Source organism: Strigops habroptila, chromosome 2 (genome assembly GCF_004027225.2).
Source record: "Strigops habroptila isolate Jane chromosome 2, bStrHab1.2.pri, whole genome shotgun sequence".
In the NCBI taxonomy this organism is placed as follows: Eukaryota; Metazoa; Chordata; class Aves; order Psittaciformes; family Psittacidae; genus Strigops; species Strigops habroptila.
The window spans coordinates 70,747,121-70,767,310 of record NC_044278.2 but is presented as its reverse complement, the minus strand read 5'-3'; the positions used below and the strand labels follow the sequence as shown (position 1 = coordinate 70,767,310).

At 41.8% G+C, this 20,190-nt stretch overlaps 1 protein-coding gene across 6 annotated transcripts in view; it reads left to right on the top strand.

Annotated features, from left to right (window-relative positions):
• Window positions 1-20,190, top strand: part of MBNL2 (muscleblind like splicing regulator 2) — a 112,630-nt gene that overhangs the window by 37,714 nt on the left and 54,726 nt on the right. For all 6 annotated transcript variants that reach the window (XM_030474940.1, XM_030474948.1, XM_030474927.1 and 3 more), the window contains exon 2: window positions 1,488-2,334. In XM_030474940.1, the coding sequence (XP_030330800.1) occupies window positions 2,161-2,334 (174 nt within the window). In that variant the 5' untranslated portion in view covers window positions 1,488-2,160. The remainder of the gene's footprint in view (window positions 1-1,487; window positions 2,335-20,190) is intronic.

Sequence of the window (20,190 nt, the reverse complement as noted above, 5' to 3'; positions counted from 1 at the left end):
TCCTGTGGGAAAACATTGATAGAGTATTTCATTTGAAGAATACTTAATTCATGTACTGTACTATACTGCAATTACATAGAATTATTTAAAAATGTACTAATTCTGTTACAACTCACTCTTGATGACAAGGTAAAGTTAAGCATCATCCAGACCCATCTTATTGCATGTTGGACTTGAAACTAAATTTTTGAGCAATTAGAATTGCATTACCTTTGTTCATGCTTGCAGTAGCAATTTTGGTGTAGGTATCGTCATGTAGTAAAACCCCTTCTGGTAGCATTTATGAAGTAATAGAAAAGCCTTTTGATGTGAAGATCTGGAAGTCAGACCTGGGATCTGTTCCTGAAACTGTATGTGAGTAATTCTTACTCACATAACTAACAATCCTGACTTCAATTAAGTCAGACGAATCCAAGCATTGAATGGTAATTATTCTGGCATGGGAAAGCTGACTGTTTTTAGAGCTATTTTTATTGATGTGTTTTAAAACTTCACTTATTCCAGTCCTTCCCCCTTTCTTTATTCTTGCACAAAAATAATCCATAATCTGTTTCTGGCTGGTATCTGCAAAGTGAAAGTTTCTTCCTTTGAAGCTGAATAGAAGGAAACATCATGTCTGTGGTTTCCCTTGCTGTGTATAAAATATAGTAATTCATTAAAAAATATTTATAATAGCTAACCCTTTGATTTTCAGATCTGCTTATCTGTAAAATATCCTAAGTATTTTGTAGTCCACAAATAGCTTAAGTTCTATATTTAAGTCTTTAGATTTTGATGCTGAATCATCTATTTGTAAAGGTACCTGAAAGCTAATTTAATCAGAGAAAAATTGAGAAAAAGACTGCTTCATATTTGAAATAACTCATTAGATGATGATGACTTAGTGGTAAGCCCTTTCATAGAAGCCTTTATAGAACAGCCTTTAGCTTAACAGGGAAACTAACTCTATTTTCTGGATGTGGAAGGGGTTTTTTTTCCCCTGTAATTTTTGAGTGACAATTTCTTTGTTTTGGTGTTTTTCCCTCAAGAAACAGGGAGAGACACAAAAAATATGAACAGAATTCTACTATCCTTATTTCTAAGGAAGAACAAATAACAAGCGACAGCTTATAATGTAGTAACACAATCTAAAGGGCCAAATGATAAATTAATGAAAACTGGTTCTTGTATGTTGTTTTGGAGACTAAGCACATTAGATTGAATTGTTTCACAACCAGCATGCCTAATTATTTTGTCTGCCACATTCATCTATTTAAATCATTCCCAACTTTTGGATTGCTGCCTAGAATATTACTGCAGTACGTGTTTCAACTGGTTATTCTCTTGTCATGCGTAACTTCACGAGGGAGGCTGATTTTCTTTGGAAAAAAGAAATAAAAGTGAGCATTGGCAGTATGTTTACAATATCTGATAAAAAGGGATGATAGGTTTCGTAATGTTGATTTGAATGACTTACACGTGAACTGATACTGTATTTGTCTTGTCAGGTCAGTGACTTAAAAAGTGCCTTTGTCAAGTCACTTCTATGAGCGAGGACTGCTACATCCGTGTTCTCAAAAATCCCGTCTTTGCCAGCCAGACATTGCCTTCACCTTACAACTGGTGGAAGATACCTCAGCTGTCTCCATTTGCCAATTAGTTGATGGAAAACTGAAAGCAGAAAAAGAGGAAGAATAATTATTGTTATTCCCAGAACATGAACAAATGACTGCATTGCTTTTCATGTGTAATCAATACCAGCAAGCAGCCGTCAGAGAACTACTATTCTATCAAGGAGTGCCATTGCATTGAAAGACCTTGGCTTAAAACTGGTGCATCTGTGATACAATCAACAAGCCCACGTGTTTTACAGACAGAAATGCAACTGAGCATGGTTTTTCCCAGCCAAAAGTCTACAAGCGGGACTTAATGATTGATGAGTGACTGCTTGCTGATAAACTTTCTCTGTTTATTCTGCTTTGTGTGTGTTGAACATTGTTAATCGTCCCCCACATTTTTTTATTTTTTTTTTTTCCAACTTTCTTTTCAATTGGAATTGAAATTATTTTTTCTCCTCCCCCTTTTTTTTTTTCCTTTTTCTCTCCCTTCCCTTCATCATTAGTTTTGAAAATTTCTTCAGCATAATTCACTTGACAGCAATTTCAAAATCAGCTTTTCATCATGGCTTTGAATGTTGCTCCCGTAAGAGATACAAAATGGCTAACATTAGAAGTGTGCAGGCAGTTTCAGAGGGGAACTTGTTCACGCTCTGATGAAGAATGCAAATTTGCACACCCCCCTAAAAGTTGCCAGGTTGAAAATGGAAGAGTTATTGCCTGCTTTGATTCCTTAAAGGTAAGAGGAAAAAATGCATATGTAGTGAAAATGCGGCTACATTGTACTGAAAGTAAATGTGAAATGATGAGTTACAACTAAACCGGGTTAATCATAAAGTGATTTTTTTTTTTTCTTGGTAAGTGTATTTTAATACAAATGTTGTTTGTCATAACTTTTATTTATTGAAGCTTTTAAAAGATTTATTTCTAAGGATTTTCTTTTTCAGTGTCAATATGTTGTTTACAAAAACTGGATGTGACTGTGGGACACAGGATTGCTTACAGCTGCTGGGACAATTGTATTCTCCCTAGTACATTTTATGAATTATCATTGTTTCATGGGAAATGAAAATCCACGGTAGCGCAGTACTAGGCCATTACCAGAGTCTTAATGAAACAAATCATATGGAAAGAGTTAAGATTCTTTTGTTTAAATCAAGGAGTAAGAAAAATCTATCCATTACTTCAATTTTGACAAAATGGATTGTTTACCATTGGTATTGTGGACTCTCAGATAAATTAGTAGCATTGATAATTACATGTATGGATAGTGTAGATAGCAGTGTAAGTTTAGACCAGAGTAAAGGGATTCTCTCCTTTAGAGGATACTTAGCAATTATGTTATTAGGCCATCAACTACTTTTGACTTCCTAATGACATCAGGCACGCTTTAGAAAACTATTTTAAAAGTTCTGTGAAAATACTTTGTGTACTGCATAGAAGATTAATGACCCCTTGGGATTTGGGGAGTACACAGTGTCTTCTGTGATGATACATTTGTGTTCTCGCGTTGACAGAAGGAAAAGCTTATTTCATATAAATAATTAAAGAACGAAATTGAGCATTTCAGATTTTACTTTGGAAGTTTTAAATGTGGCTTTGTCTTTTGGGCATGGGAGAATGCCTTGGCTTGCTTTTTAAATTTAGCTCTGTAGATCAAAATTCTGGTCTCTCACCAAAAACTCCCTTACTGTGAAAACATCAGCGTGAATGAGAAGAAAATTCAATGTTATTTGATCATGTTAATTTATTTTCATTATAACTTGTTGGGTTTTTTGTTTCGTTTTGGTTTTTTTTGGTGCATGTGGGATATTGTGCTAGGCATCTTTCTTCTGGGCTTTCTCATTTCTCATCTTTTGAGGATTTAGAAGAAAGTGACTCAGGGGAGATGTTGGGGAGAGGGGGTGTTGTTATGTTCTGTATGTCCTGCAAACCAGAACAGCACCTTTGGAGTCATGGCAGTATGTCACTGAGTGCTATTAATGACCTTAATCCATGGATTACTGCTTAATAAAGTGTAACAGCTTCTTTGTAGATGTTCTTGTGTATTGGTTGCCTGCCAGTGGGATAATTTTAATTTATTTTTTCTTTTAAAAACAAGCAGGCTAGTGTCTGCAGCAAATGGGCAATAATCAGCTTTTACAAAAAGAAGGCAAGTCAGTAGGGTTTTTTTTTTTTTAATACAGTTTTTAACTATTGTAAGGGCTTGGGGCTGTGAGGCAGGAGGTGGGCAGCAGGGCTCGGTCACCCCTGGGCTGGCAGGGCAGTGGTTTGCAGTGCAAGAAGAGCTGCTGCTGCTGAATCATTCCGGCTGAAGCAGTGCTGCGCCTGTCCTCACAGCCCAAGGCAGCATCATGCTCCCTGGCAGCATAGGGCGCTCGCAGCAGAGGTGCCGGCTATTTGAGCTGGAGACTTCTGTGCAGGGATACCTCTGACCCGTGAATCAAAACTGGAGTCACAGCCTAAGCTAATAATACCATGAAGAGAAATCCCGAGGGATTGGTGTGGATAACTTACTGAGCAACAATGCTGGTTGTCAGTGGAGAGAAGCCCAAAACCAAGTAAAAAATGTAGTCGAAGCAAGCTGGTGTGTTTTGTCCTAGTGTGGGAGGGCATCTGCTCCAAGGGGCCAGCTCATTCCAGCTTGGCTGTAGAGGTTAAAGCAGGGCTGCTCCATCCTGCTGCCTGTCATCACCCTCTTTCTAGGAGGCAGAAGGGAGCATGCACCTGGACTTCCCATCTTATGTCTTCTAGTTGAGTCTATCGGGTTAAATTGCTGGTAAAGATGGGATTACACCAAGAAGCCAGACTGTGGCCTGAAGCAGCAGAAGTGGAGGTACAGGTTTCTTCCCACCAACCCTGCTGCAGTCAGAGGGAGGCCCAATAACGGGACAACAATGTCTTCGATTGCAGCTCCTCACTGCTGAGCATGAGTTGGAGCCATGCATTTCACTATGCTGCCTGACCTTGCAATGCATAAAAACTGTTGGGGACCACTGAGAGTGCATAGCTCCTGGCTGTATCACTTGGTATCCTCGCAACCATTATCTCTGTTAATCAGAAGAGTGTTTGTAAATTGCTGTATATAGAATCATAGAACGGTTTGGGTTGGAAAGGACCTTAAGATTGCCTAGTTCCAACCCCCCTGCCATGGGCAGGGACACCTTCCACTAGAGCAGGTTGCTCAAAGCTCTGTCCAACCTGGCCTTGGACACTGCCAGGGGTACAGCACTCACAAATTGCTTGGACAACAATGTACAGTAAGAACATGCCTGGTTAGCTCAGTTTGCTTATATTACCGGTTGAGGGAGTTAAGTCATTAGTCACATAAATCCACTTGATGTGTAGCTTTCGGAAATACTGGTGTTAATCATACAGTTTCAGAACAAGGCTTTGGCACTCAAGCAGGATAACTTTTCATGTAAATAAACAGAACAGTCTAGAATTATAGATAAAATCAGAATTTAATTAAAAAAAACTTGAGAGCTGTTTTCCTTGCTGAACATTGAATGGTGCTTTAATGCAGCCAATTATTTAGAGTTTATTTACATAACATCTAGAGCTTTGGAGACAGTGTTTTAACTGTCTTGGTTTGGTGTACCTGCTGTAAAAATAAATCATAGCGAATATGTTGAGTCTCTTTGAATAAACATCTTCCTACCCAAAGAAGACAGAGAATTTTTTTAGTCTCAGATTGAGGTATGTGTTACATTTAGGTGGTGCCTGGTAGTTACAGCTGCTCCCTAAGAAGTCAGTCAAACACAAGATACAGCGCTCTGAGACAGGCTTTCCTTTACATGTTGATCAATCAAAAGAGACCCTGTTTTGGGAAGGGACATGTGTTCTCCTGCATGCTGTCTTCTTTCCAGATTTCTAGGGCAGATGAGGGAACATGGTATTGGTATCTGCCAGCTGGATCAGGCTGCCAGAGCACCAGTATGGCGATATGGGACAGAGTCCAACAAAGGGCCACAAAGATGACAAAGGATCTGGAGCATCTCTCCAATGAGGAGAGGCTGAGGGAGCTGGGGAGTGACTGAGCAGTGGCACGGGTTGCCCAGAGTTTGTGGTAGAGTCTCCATCTTCAGAGATACTAAAAAACTGTCTGGACATGATCCTTGGGCACTTGGCTCTATGTGGCCCTGCTTGAGCAGGGGGTTGGACCAGATGACAGCCAGAATACCTTCCAAATTCAACCATCCTGTGATTGTGTGACCCGAAGCACCTTCACACTGACTTGCCTGTAGCCTAAGGGTTGTTCTAAGCTAGCAAAAGCTGGCATTGGGACTGAAGGAAATAATTTCAGCCAGGGACACCTGCCTCCACGCTGTGCCGTGTCCTCCTTTGTGCTCCCACCACTGTCTTTGTGATGGTGCAGTGCACCAGGTTGTGAAGTTGAATGTGATTAAACCTAGGTGGTGGTTGTAGTTGCTGCTTACAGAAGGAAGAGGGGCACCATTGAAGCACTGTGTCACTTGTGCTGGTGATGGTGCTGTGGCCTTAGGCCAGGCTTCTGGAGTAACATGATTGCATCAGAATCCAGATTTTCCAGTATAAAAGAAGTGTATTTGTAGGTCTGTTGGTTCCAAGTAAAAGGTCAACAGAATTTAACAGACCCTGTTTGCTTTTAACTCAAAAGGGATTTTTTTTGGCTCTGAATACCTGTCCTTGCAAAACTTGACTTTAAACCCAGCAAAAGTTGCAACAGCAACTGTTGGACTGATTACAGTTTTCAGGATCCAAAATGCTCTCTGTTGAAAACTGTCTGGGCTCTGAATATCTTTCATCTGTGAGATGCTCCAGGCTAGACAGAAATAGCTAAAGACTAATGAGCCTGGTTCAGATTCAGGCCAGAAACTTGCTGATTTCAAGCCAGGTTCTGCCACATGGGTTTCTGAGATGCAGCTCAGCATTTTTTTCTCACTCTTTGGTGAAGGACAAAGCGTGGTCTGTTCTGAACAGGGCGGTTTTGGGGTGTTAGGAGAGTGTAGGTGGATCCCTGTGTACCCAATAGATAGTGATGGATGCAGCAGTTCGCCAGATGCATGCCCATTAGCTGGTGGTAACATCACCTCCAGTGACGGGGCTCCTTCCAACAGAAGCCCCTGTGACTCTGCCAGCCAGTGTGGCCATGTGGGCACACCCAAAATTCCACTGAGTAAGTGGCCTCAGTGAGCTTTATGTGAGGATGAAAGTGTCTCCAAGCTAATCTGGTTGACTGTGCCTGAGGTGAATGAACGGGTACTTCCATGGTGAGGGCCAGAGCCCTAACAGTGGGCAGGAAGATGGAGGATGCTGAAGTAGCACCACCAGAGCCTTGTCTGGTTCCTTAAACCCTCCTGAAGCCTTTTTGTAGCCTTTACAGGCTCTCCTTCGGATGCTGTGGTGTTTGTGCACTGGGAAGATCCTGTGTAACTGGGAAGTCTGGATTTCAGGAACTGCTCTGTTTATATTTTTATACTTGCTGGATTCAAGTAGCTTTACTTAAAAGTGAAGAACATGGATATAGAACACTTAATACATCACATAGAGATCCCTCCATGTTGAAAACTATAAGCAAACCTGTTTGCAAGGCTTTCTTGTCCTGCTGGTAATAAAGAACAAAATCCTGTCAAAGTAATACTAATTAATATAGAATGTCTGGGGACAAGAACACACAACACTTGACTGTATTTGAGCCGGAATTAAAAAACCCAAAACATTAAAACGGATGGTGGTGTCTAGAAGTGGGAGAGGGGAAAAGCTTGGCAGATAAGAAAATATGATCATGTGCATTTTGCTGGGAATTCACTCTCATGTTTTCACACAAGTCTGGGTTTTAAAATCTGGTGTTATTTCTCAACTCAGATTTATACCCTTTTTGCAGGTCAGCTACTAGAACGGTATGTTGTCTAAGCTAACACAAGATAACAGAGGAAGTGTCTTGAAGATACTGTCATTGCAAGTTTTATAGTGGTAACAAGAAAATGAAAGCATCTTTAGGACTACAGACAGCTTTTTCTGTATTCTTTTATCTATTTACTAGTGTCTAAACACTTTCAACTCTTCTATTTATTGAGCCAGCAGACTAGTGTGAACTGTTCATTTGCATTTTCATGAAAGCCTTTTAAGAATATGCCTATCTGGTCTCATTTGGCACTACAGAATAAAAGGTAATTGAAAGCTGTACACAGAGACCTGTTTACCAAGCTAAAAGGGTTCCAGGAAAAGAAAATAAATTTAGGAATATCTACTTCGTTAAAATACCTGGAACTGCAAAGAATCTGTTTAAGATGGCCTCAGTTTTATTTAGAAAAAGGAAACAAAAGTCTGTAAAGTGAACAGGCTGTTTGTAAGAGAATGAGCTCAGAGTTGGAATGCAATAGGTAGTCATTTGCCTTCCTGTGATTCTTTTGTGAGTCTCTAAATGTTTTACTAATGTCAAAGGTTCAGGATCATCTCACACTTTGAAGCAGGTGATACCTGCTCTCACTTGGCAGGTGAGGCAGTCTGGACACTGTAGATGAGCCCCATATGCACAGGGGACTGGCTAGTTTTGTCTGTACTAGAAAGCATTTAAATGGGTGTCTGCAGTGTCCTAGCTGGCTGAATTTCTGCCCATCGCCCAGTTATGTGGTGTGACACTGTTCAAATTCAAGGTGAGGTCAAGGGCTGTGCCTACAGCTAGTGGGGAAGAATGACTGAAATAGGCAAGCTCATCTCTCTTGGGTGACAAAGTGGCTTATTCCTTCTGGGCCCATGAATTTTGCCGGCTTTGCTGCACAGTGACCCAATTTCAGCAGAACGGGGTGGGTATAAGCTGCTCTTTTCAATAGTTGTGGGGTTTGAGGATGTGGAAGTTGCAGGCTGGAACCTTTCAGGTGGGGGATGCAAAATTCATATCTCAGTCTTTCTGAAGAGCAACAGGTTCAGTTGCATCTTCAGTTTTTCACCTATCTCCTTTTTCTTTTTTTTTTTCTCCTTTTTTCTCTTTTTTTGTACAAAGTCCAAAAAACTTACAGGTAGTCTGAAAACACCACCTGGCTTTCCTGTGTCTGAGTTGTTGCAAAGTGTGGGCATGAAGAAGAAGTGTCAATCAACGCCAGTTTTAGATGACTGAGAATTAACTCTGTAGGTTCCTCCTGCATTCAGAACAGGAGTGGCCACCCTGGCTCAGACCAAAGCCCCATTTAGCCCAGTGACCCTGTAATGACCAGTAGTGGATATTTAGGAGGTGGGGTAAAGGTTGCACTTGATGATCTTAAATGTCTTTTCCAACCTAGTTTGATTCTATGATTCTATGATGTGCAAACATGCAGTGGCTTCCTGGAGTGTTCTGCTGGCTCCTAGTGGTGTGCTCCTTGGGGACATTGAGAGCCAGGCATGATATAGTTGTACTTAATAGCTCTCAGTGATCATCCTTCCCATGGATTTGTCCTGCTGTTTTCTGAACTATGTTCACCTCTGGTACCCACAGCGTGCCACAGTGAGGACTTCCACAACTTCATTACATACAGCGTGGAAACCAATTTCTGTTGGTTGTTTCAATCCTCCTCATCTCATCCCTGGTTCTTGTATTTTGAGGGCAGAAGAGAATCTCCTGTAAATTGAGTTATAAATGAATTTGGGTGGGTTTTTTCCACTGACTTCTCTCTGGAAGTGGCATGTTTCTCCCCCATGAGTTCAGAGGAAGTCACTTGAGAGAAGTCTTATTGTATTAAATGTACTCTATGAAAATACTATTCCCAGGACAGGTATGATTCCTGAAGGCCCTACTTTTTCAGGCTATGGGAATTTTTTGGCTCAGAATAGTGCTAGACGTCAGATGCTGCGTGAAATTATGCCACCCTATTTCCTGAGACTATATTTCACCTTATACCCAACCTGTGCAACTGTGAGCTGTTGCTAAAAAGAGATGGTTCATCCAGTTCTATGTCCTATCACAGCTAGCTCTCCTTTTTTATTTCTGTTCAAGTGATTATATAGCCATGCAACTTCTTTGAATTGATCCAAAGGAAAGGGAAAAACTGCATTAAACATAAGATGAAAGTATGAATTTCGGCAGCAACATCTAGCATAAATTGAGGTACAGTGGGGTTTAAGAAAGGGGAATATCTTTCTGAAGATCCCCACTGCCATGATCTGCAAGTTTAGGGGCTCAGTATTCTCTGTGTTGTCAATCACCTGTTCTTGTTTGTTTTCTGCAAAAAACCTCTATTTGCAAGTGTTCTCCTGTAGTCCTCTCAGCAAGCACAAGTTCCTTTATCACTTCCTTTTTTCTGTTTGAATCCCTCCTGTCTATTCACAGAAGTGTCTCCATATGAGCCTTTCTGGCTCAGAAGGATTAAAAGGAAGGTAGGGTTAAAAACCAGCTAGCTGAACATGGACACCCATGTCCCACAGCAGACACCCTTAAAAATCCACGAGCTTGGCTTAAACTGGTAAGGACAGAGTCTTTATAAAATAAGCCTTTAATTGTTGTATTACATGGTGTTCAGCTTTTTCTTAAATAAATGAAAGCTGTGGATGCTTGCTCACTGCAGAGGGGGCCATGCCACTCCCTAGGATTTATCCCTCTTTTGGGAGGGTCATTTCTCATCCGTGTTGGAGCAAAGTCTGGAGGCATAGCTGAGACTGGGCTGGCTGCTGCAGCAGAGGGCCACTAGCCATCAAGTCAGCCTTGGAGGAACAAGTCCTAACCTGCTGCCACTGTTTGCCCTCAAACTGAAACTATGAAAAGCAGAGAAGTTGAACCAGTTGAAGTTCGTTGTGTTAAAAAAGCTGGGTGTCTCCTTCAGGCCCTGCTTTTTTCCTCCTTTGGCTCTCGCAGCAGCAGCACTGAGAGCACGAGGCTGTCCTGGCCGTCACTGCTACCCCCTGTCACTGCCTGCCCTGTCATATATTAAACCTGCACAGTTTGTTTTAACTTGATTCTCAAAGAAGAACCTCGTTGGTCACTTGATCATTGATCTACCAAGACCCTCAAAGAAGAACCTCGTTGGTCACTTGATCATTGATCTACCCAGACCCTCCTTCCCTCTGAAGGTGTGGGAAGCTCCTCTTCCCAATTGCATGGTTTAGTGGCAAAGCCTCTCATTGGTCAGAGCGGATACCTTGCACAAGCAGGATACCTGTTCCAACAGCTTGTGCCTCCTTTGGTCCGTTAGGACTGCCTGATGTGAGCAAGTGGGTGTTTACCAGGAGTTTTCACTGCTGGCTCATTGTGGTAGAACTTGCTGAGCAGGTTGCCTGGCCCCTGGCCTGGGGAGGAGGATGAGCACTAGGAGCAGAAATGGTTGAAAGAAAAAGCAGTTGAAGAACAGTTATTGAAGGATGTAATACAAATATATCTTATTGTTCAGTGAATTGTGTTGTCCTGAGAGACTAAAAGAGCATTTAGTAGTTCTTGAGCAGTGGTCTTGCTGGGTTGAGTTAACTTTGGTGCTTCCAGAAGCCCCAGTGGAGATTCACAAAGAGCTTCCAGATAGTCTGCCATACCCCTTCATCTCAGCTGCAGCTGTCACTTGGTTATCAGTGTAAGTAAGTCCTATTAGATGAAGAGCAGCTAGGCAAACTAGAGCTACAGGAAACCTTATGTGAAAGGGCATGGTGTTTGGCAGATGTTCTTCAGATTTTTGGGCACTTAGGGGTGCTTCATATACCCATCAATTCACTGTGTAGTTTTTGTTGCTGCACCAACCCGTGCTCCCCTGAGCTTTGTAATAACCAGTCTGTGGGTGTAGTGAAGGCAAGATTCAATCAGAGTCTCTGACTCATCCCGTCACTAGGATTTTGAACACAAGAGCAATTGCTCGCTGCCCACTCCTCCCCCACGCTCCCCATTAACTGAGGTCACTCACTGTTCCCACAGGCTTGCTCTCTCCAGGTCTCCCCACCTACTCCTTTATTTTCCTGGCAGGTGGTTCCTCTTTCATTACAGGCTCCCTTGGCCCTGTCTGTGTAGCTTTCTCTCAGCTCAGGCATCAGCTGTTCTTCCCAAGCTGTTATACTTTGCATCATCAGTACAAAAGACAGGGCTGTGCTCAAATGCAGGTTGCTGCCTAATGTAAAAGCCCAGCAGAGACAAGACCTGTGTTCCTGTTAGTCCCGGTTATCCCCAGCACTGGAAAGATACTATAAATCTAAAAAACCAAACACAACAAGGATCGAGAGATTTATTTGCAAGTCTGTTTGATAGCCATACCCCTCTCCCAACTCATATCTCCTCATACAAAAACTGGCACCTTGTTTTTGAGGAGGTGGATTGTATTGGAAACCCATTGCAATAAAAGGAAAGCTGTTGTGGGTTTAGAGATGTTGGGACATATCACTAAAAGCCTGCTGTGAGGTACCCATTCCACAACTGAAATGCAAGAGGAAATCATAAGTATCTCTTTCTTGTGACTGTGGGCATGCTCTGCCACTCAGCATTAGATTCCTGCAAGGTCTTGACCACAACAAAGCAATTAATAATGGGGAAAGAAGCTGTCTTCTCATGTGCTTTGTCAATGAGCTGTATGGCAAGGTGTTGCGAACAACACCTCAAAAGTCAGATAGTCCCAGCGCTTGGAAAGACAAATCATTGCTTGGTAAAAAGAAAGAAGTAAACAATCAATGGAAAACTGCATGAAAATGCATGAGAGATGTAGCAATGGGGGTGCAACACCCTTGTGTGCACTTGATGGTGCAGAGGGCCAGAAAAGCCCTCCTGCTCCCTGCGGGCAGCTGTAACCCTACTCACACACTGGTCCACAGCACGGCACTGTGCAGTGCCACGCTTACAACTGAGAGATGACCTACCCTTTTTCATGAGGCATTACAGGTTCTCAGCCCTTGCTTCCTCCTGGGTTGGTCTGACTTGAACACGAGGGGATCTGTGGTGCACAGTGTTGTGGCTGCTGCGGAATGGCCTGGGCTAGCAGCCCATCATGTGTGCTGCTGCTGCCACCCCACTTGCGTACCCCTTAGTCAAGGTACTTTTTAAACTTTGTAAAAGCCTAGTTTGTTTGCTTTTGTTTGAAATTAGATTTGTGCCTAGACCACTCCACAGTGAAGCTGTACCTCTGACTGAACGGGTTCACGTACCATCTTACATGTTATCAGGAGAGGAGCTTACCGAGTGTCAGTCTGATGGCACCTCTAAAGATACACAGTGGCTGTGAGAACCGCTCAGCTGTGATTCAGAAGCTGAGCTGCTGGGACCTTCTCTGTTGGTTCATGGTGAGCTAAAAAATAAAACCCAGTGTGTCAGAAACTAGACCAAGCTCCACTGCTGTTGTCAAACAGGCCCCTAGCCCTCACCCACAGCCAAGTAGAAAACTCAACAAAAGCCAACTTTTTAAGCTAGATGTAACATAGGGAAGTTAAGAGAGGTGTAATGCTGGGGTTTTTTTTCCTAAGTTGACTTGCTAGGTTAGGCCCTCACTTTAAAATTTGTATGTATTTATTTGCTGCAAATAGGACATGAGTCTTTGGGCTTGATTCATTTACCCAGACGGAGGCATCTGATACTGTCTGAGATGCCCTAGAGTGCTCTTGATGGCTTTCCAGTGACGTGTCAGAGGAGCGTGTCATTCTGTTGGCACCATGCAGAGGCCCAGGATGTCCCAGGGTGCTCCAAATGGTCCTGCTGACTTCTCTATGGCAACAGAGTGAAGCCTTTCTCAGGAGGCAGCTTTAGCTCTTGTATTAACAGGAGACTCTGACGTCAACTGCCTTGAGTAAAAAGGCAGACGATGCATTTGCCACAGTGATGACCTGGCTGAAAGGAGAAAGGAAAGCTTGCATATAGACCAAACCCAGAAACTGTCTTCTGTAGCAGAACAATGCCCTTGTGGAGACCAAGAAAGGGGATGAACGTTTTCAGATTGTACTTTATAGTTCACCCATAGTAATGCTAACAGCTAATTAATTCATTTCTTAATTTGAAATAGTTGTGACCCACCTAACTGGGCTTGTCTTTTGCTATCTATGAGAAAAAAGAAAATCTTTGTAGGCAGAGGGATGTTATGACAGTGAACTCAGTCTATTTAAAAATAAAAAGATGGGCAACCTTTTGCAAATTTAAATTGAATAGCAACCATAGCTACCTCCTCATGAAGGTTTTAAAGGTAGGAATTAACCAGAATATGGTCTATGCATTTGAAAAAACGTGAAAGTGGCAACAAAGAAATCCCATTCCTCTGGAGTATAATTCTCCATCGCTTCATTTGCACATGAACATATGTCAAGTGCCATCAAATGTGTACGTAGTTAGTTTCTGATACAAAATGGGAAAAAATACTTTCCTTTCAAAGAGTATCTTAATGGTAATTTTCCTAAAATAGCTAATAATGAATGTCATGAATCATAGATTCAACTAGGTTGGAAAAGACCTTTAAGATCATCAAGTCCAACCGTTCCCCCAGCACTGCCAAGTCCACCACTAAACCATGTCACTAAGGGCCTCATCTACACGGTTTTTGAACACTTCCAAGGCAGTGATTCCACCACTGCCCTAGGCAGGCTGTTCCAATGCCTGAGCACTCTCTCTGTGAAGAATTTTTTCCTAATATCCAGTCTGAACTTCCCCTGGCACAGCTTGAAGCCTATCACTTGTTACTTGGGAAAATGCAGGCTACTTCCCAAATGCATTTTACTCTACGTGTATGCTTCATAGCACTGGTCATCCAATATCTGTCAGGGTTATTAAAAATGAAGGCCTGGGCTTTGCATGTGCAGAGACGGAGGTGTGTGGATATAGCTATGGACATACTGTGAGCATCCGTAAACTATGGTGCTGATAAGTGATTTTATGCTTCATGCTGAACATGTTGGTGCTGTTGATGTTCCAGCCTGCAACAGTCCTCCATATAAATCAATACAAGTATTAATTTGCTGCAAAACTTATTACTTCAGTGAGAGCAGCGCTCTCACTGATTAGTATGCATGCTGATTAGTATGCACGGACTGGTTTGTGTTTGAAGTGCAGGAAAGTCTACGGTTCTCTTTCTCTAATTGAACCTTCTGGCTATAATTGGTTTTATCCTGGATTCTCGAGGAAATGAGTCTTATGGAGTCAGGCTGTCTCTCGTTCCCTCCTCCTCCAGTGACTTGTGAACCCACTGGATTGTCAGCCAAGTTTGACAAAGAGATCATAGTCTCAAGGATAAAAAAGTTCCTACAAGTTTTGTAAAAACAGGCAGCTGAATAGTGGAGAAAGAGGGAGAGACCTATAAGCCCTCCCAAATGAAAGAAGAGCTTCTCAGAGAGCGCAGGTAATAGGACATCCTTAAATCTCAGTTAACCACAAGGAACCCAGGTTTTAGGGTGTGCAATCAAATGTGTAAAGCTGCTGCCTTCGTTTGTGCCAGCGCTTGCAGCACTACCCATTTAATGATAGTAGCGGTCTTTGTGCTGAGCAGAGCTATAGCAGAGGACTGTTTGCAGTCATTCTCTCTTACCTTTAGCCTCTGCTTACTTGTTAGGTGTAGTTTTCACGATACTTTCCTTTTTTAATCTTTTCAAATAGCAGATTTATCTTACCGAGTCATTGGTACTTCCCTTTACTTCTTTTTCTTCAGGGAGAAGGAAATTTCCATTAGGAATGCAGGTTTAGCTCTTATTTTAGATGGGTGTACAAGGCAGTGAAAAGATCCTGGATGATAGGTGGGGAAGGTGACGTCCCTCACTGAAGCTGGCTGCTCTATAGAAAGCACCACAGAAATTATAAAAGGCAGTAAGAGAGAGCAACAGAAGGTGTAACACACTAGAGTATGGTTAGGTCTCTGGAAGGAGGAAGTTTGCAGTTACCATCTCTGCTGCTAGGTTCCTTGAGGCCTTTTTTTTCTTTAGATAGCCACTTGATGAAAAAAAATGAAAACTGTCCTGGAACCAGAGGTGACTATGTTTTATGTGAGAACCATATGCCGTTTTGCCATGAGCATCTCTTTTTGTTTTCAGGACAGCAGCCTACAAGGCTCTTCCTGTATCCTGGTGTAAGAGGAAGCTGGTCTTTGGCATTACTGGAGGCTGGCCTAAGGGATGTTTGCTCTTTCTTTCTTACCCCAAACTTGACATTTTTGCACTGTAATTAAGATCTCCATTGTTCCATGCATAGATGATCTGTTAAACAGGTACTACTATAAAAAAAAAAAAACCAAAGCCCAAACAGATTTAGCCAGCTTTCCCTAAAGCACCAACAATACTATAAGCAGATTTTCCTTCATCAGATATTTCAGCATGCCAGCTGTTACAATGTATGTAATGTGTTTAATGAGCAAGGAAGTTTATTATTAGATAATTGAATAAGGCTGTTCTTTCTAATTAGTTATTTGCCTTTCAGTCCTGGATGTTGCAAAAAGATCCACTATGATCTGTGTCAGTTGTATCTTGGTGTGCTTTGATTTGCTTTAAAGCAGCTGTGCATCTCAGTGATGAACGTGAGAATCAGGGGTGTGAAAGTAGCCAGGAAGTTTTTTATGTGAAATGAGAAATACTATCACTGGCTAATTAAGTAGCAAGCGAAGGTCGATTAATTCATAATGTATCTGTATACGTGGCCAAATTTTGTTTAGTTGATTGACTTAATTATTGATAGAGATGTGGAAACATCAAATGGAAAAGTGGCACAATAAATTAATAAATGTGTAGCTTCTTTAAATGCCATAAAGAAATCATGGGTTTTGGTTCATCTTAACAGAAGTTAATTAACTGCTGGACCTAACAGGTTTTGCTGATCCCAGTGTGCTTGTGATCCAAGATTGCTTTATTGCTTGAAATGAGATGCGAGTAGAGCAACCCAAATGAAGAGAGGGTGACACTGGTAAGGTAACAAAATGCAGCAGTAGATGCTGGTGCCCTGCATCTCTGGGGATGCCAGGAGGAGACCACAGAGAGGACAACACAGTTTGTTATCCTCTTTTTCAGTGACTTTTCCAGTGATAAAGTGGGCATGTAGAAAGGGAAAAGCTGCGGGCAGAGCTATGTGCTGCTGTTGCACATAACATGAAGCAACCTTCTCTCTAAACTCCCTATTTTCTGGTATGATGATGAAAACCCACCAGGTACAGAGAGTATAGGAATGCCAGTGTTGTTATGATGGTGTTTAGATAGTATTGCATGTTCTCTGGCTTGGTCATTTAGTTCAGAGTGGCTTGGAGAACAGCATTAATATCTGGAATAAAAATTTGCTGTGCAACTATAGACAGAAAAATTAAGAAAGACCTTAAGTGATCTAAAGGAAGGACTGAAACTTTCTGATATGGCATCTGCAGGATCGTTATTAGAATTCATTAGTTTATTCTTTTTGGCATTTCTTATGAGCACACTGTGTGCAGTTAAGGCCCCAGTTTAAATAGATAAACATAACTTATGAATATAAATACGGTAACTTTAACATCCTTTCTCTTCCCTAAAGAATGTGGAGGGGACATGCTTAAATTTTATTTAGTTACACATTAGAGTCAGGTCTCTCCCTTTTGAGCTGTTGGCTCAGATGTTTAAACCTGGGCTCTCCAGAGTCAAGGCAGGTTGCATGAGAAGCCCGTTGAGTGGGAGACATCGCCTAGCCACGTCGCAGCTGCACCCAAAGCCCAGAGCTATGCTGCAGAGAGTGGGTTACAAGTGCTGATTTGCACTGCAAGAGAGTTCTTTTTCACGGGCAGCCACGTCATCTCCTCACTAAAGTTATTTACTAATCTCCATATTGAACGTGGGTAGAGTTTTTTGGAAGGGTATTTTTGTGCTTCTATCGGAAGACTTTCCTATAGCTTCACTTTTCATGTGCATTCTTCTCATTTCCAGCATGGATTTATTCAATGCCAGTTTACCTCCCTCCAGCTGAACGTCATTGTTATTCTGCAGCTGAAGCAACCCATTTCCCCTTCCCGCTATCTGTCCCTGCCACCCAAACTTCTTCTGGGATGTTCAGTGGAAAGGGGCATACCCCTCCTCAGCCTTTGTTTTACTCAGCAAAAAAACCCCACCACGCTCTATTTCTGTGCTTATAAGACAGGCTTCCCTTTCTTTGAGTCACCTTGGCAGCCCTTGCCTGTGCCTGCTGCAGGCCAAATCCATCTTATTTGGATGTTGGTGACCAGAAGCACACACAGCATTGCTAGTAGACATTTGCCACAAGAGAAGGCGGCTTGCCACAGCAGCTTGCTGCCTTTCCTAGACAGTCCTTGTTTGATAAATCCTTGAGACTGTGATTGCCTTTTCCACTGTTTGTCACACCAGTATCTCCACCATCAGTCAGCGTTTGATCAAAGCACCCATGGTGTTCTCCGCTGCCACAATCAGCTCCATCCCCAGGTTACAGCTGAACTCCTTCCCATCTGTGTCTGCACTGGTGTGGAGGGTTCGTGTTGCTGGTTAGGAATGCTTTGTTCTTTCACACTGGTTCTCATCCTCTGGATTTCAAGGTCTTCATCTACTATCATACGCTGATTTTTTTATCTTCCCATTGCCAAATGAGCTTGAGTCATCGACATGTTTCATTAGCTTATCTGGAACTTCTGAAAAACACAGATTTGGTGTCCTGGAGATAGGAAGCTTAACAGTGTAATCAAAGCAGTTGGTTTCTGCATCTCTGACTTTATAGCCCCTCCAGCCTATGACCCCATGGATGACTTCTTCTGGGATTGATCCCATGCCCAACTAAGCCAGTCATAAACCTCCAGTTGATTTCATGGGGCACTTCACTGTCCCCACATTTTGTGTACTTCTCTGGAGTGCAGCCTGTTTTGCCTGTGTCCAGTGTGGTGCCTTAAAGGTTGTTCCCCTGCCTGGGGAGTTAAGTGAAACAGGCTTTCCCTCTGTCTGAGCTATATACTGTTTGAAGCTGTATTTAGAAATCCATTATTTTAAATACTTTGGGAGCTCTCAGCTGTGATACCATGACATGGATCCCTACCTGTAGGTTTCCATGAGGACCCTTTCAAAAAGCCATTGACACGCATACTCAAGGGTTGTTAAAAATTATCTGGCCAGTGATGTGCATCTGTATGTGTTTACACTGTTTCTGTGAATAGCAAGTGAGATTCTGGGTTTTTCTTGCTTCTGCGGGCTTCTTTTAAAAAAAAAAAAGGGGGAGAAAAAAAAAAGGACATCTGTAAGATTTATCTTCCCCTCAGTTCTCTTTTTATTTTAAAAGGAATGTTTCATGCTTTTGCAAAGGGTGTGTGTGTTGGACTCTGTTTTCTTTTGCCTTTTTTCCCTTTTCTGTCAAAATTCCATCTCTGTTTTCCATCAAGGATACGTGAAAAATATTTTCAATATATATCATTAAATGGTTTCCTTGTTCTTATACTACTCCCTCGGCATCTGCTGCTGACTGCTTTTGGAAACAGGATACTGGGCTGGATGGACCTTGGTCTAACACAGTACAGCTGTTTTTATTTTCTTAAACGCTGAATCATTTGACAGAAAAAGTGATTTTTATTTATTTACTTGTATGCAGCTGCAGTGGCTCTTGAGTAAGTGGAGTCTGCGGTTTGCTCTTGAGAATATGAAGACAAATTCAGAGGTGTACAACAGCTCATCTAAGTAATTACAAAAGTGTTCCTAATTGTAACCTTCTGCTGAGCGCAGAGGCAGTAAGTGTGTGTTGCAGTGAAGTTTGTGACTTGCAGGAAGGCTGGATGTTTGAAGAGGAGAAGAGCAGCAGGGAAAGAGGGGAACTACCCCAGCTTGCACTCTGGAGGGAAAGAAGGGGTGCCAGAGGGGAACAAAATCTGCCTGAGACTTGGTAGCTGTTGTTCCCACTGCTCAGGAAAGGGAATAGGAGAAAACTGGGGAGAGGAGGGGTCCAATTTCCGTAATTCTTTATCAAAACTGTAGATGGTAAATGTTTTATTAATAGTCAGTTTAGCAAAACTTCAAGGGCCCACAACCACAACTTCTCACACCTTCTTTTTGAAACTATGATGTTATAACATTAATTTTGATCCTTATTTTTGCCTTTCAATATGTAGAAAAATAAAAAGTTAGTGTTATTTTATTTTGGTTTTATTTTTTTTTTTTTTTAGTGTGTGTTCTTAATTCATATACCACTAAAGTCAATAACAGGTTTGTGCTATGCTACAGTGAGCCCCCCAGACATGGCTGGGAATCATAGAAATAATGTTATTAATGACACTAGACTAATGAAAATGGTCTTACAACAACAGCCTCAGACTGAGGTCTTTTAAGGTTCCTGGGCATTAATTTTACCTGTGCACATTGCCATTTTACCTTTACCACATGCTAAAGGTGAAAGTTTACTTGGGGTTAGGATTTGTGTTCACAGAATTTCCAACCAATTTCTACATTTGGACATCAAGATTAGACTGTACTTTTACCCATTTAATTGTCAGAACTGATTTTGTAACTAAATGCGCAATCATCTGATTCAATTATTTTCCCCAAGATTAAAACTAAGTGGTTTTCACTTAGTAGGGTTTTTTTAAATTTATTTTTTGATGCATTCACCTTCTACCTGGACATTCTTTTTTATATTTTTAAAAGGAGCTAGAAATTTGGAAAACCTTGACTCTTACATTATAAATTGTCAGAGCATTTATAGATACTGGGCTTTGTTGACTTGTTGCTCAGGAGTTAGTTGAAGTTGGCTGAATATCTGTCCTAAATACTTCCT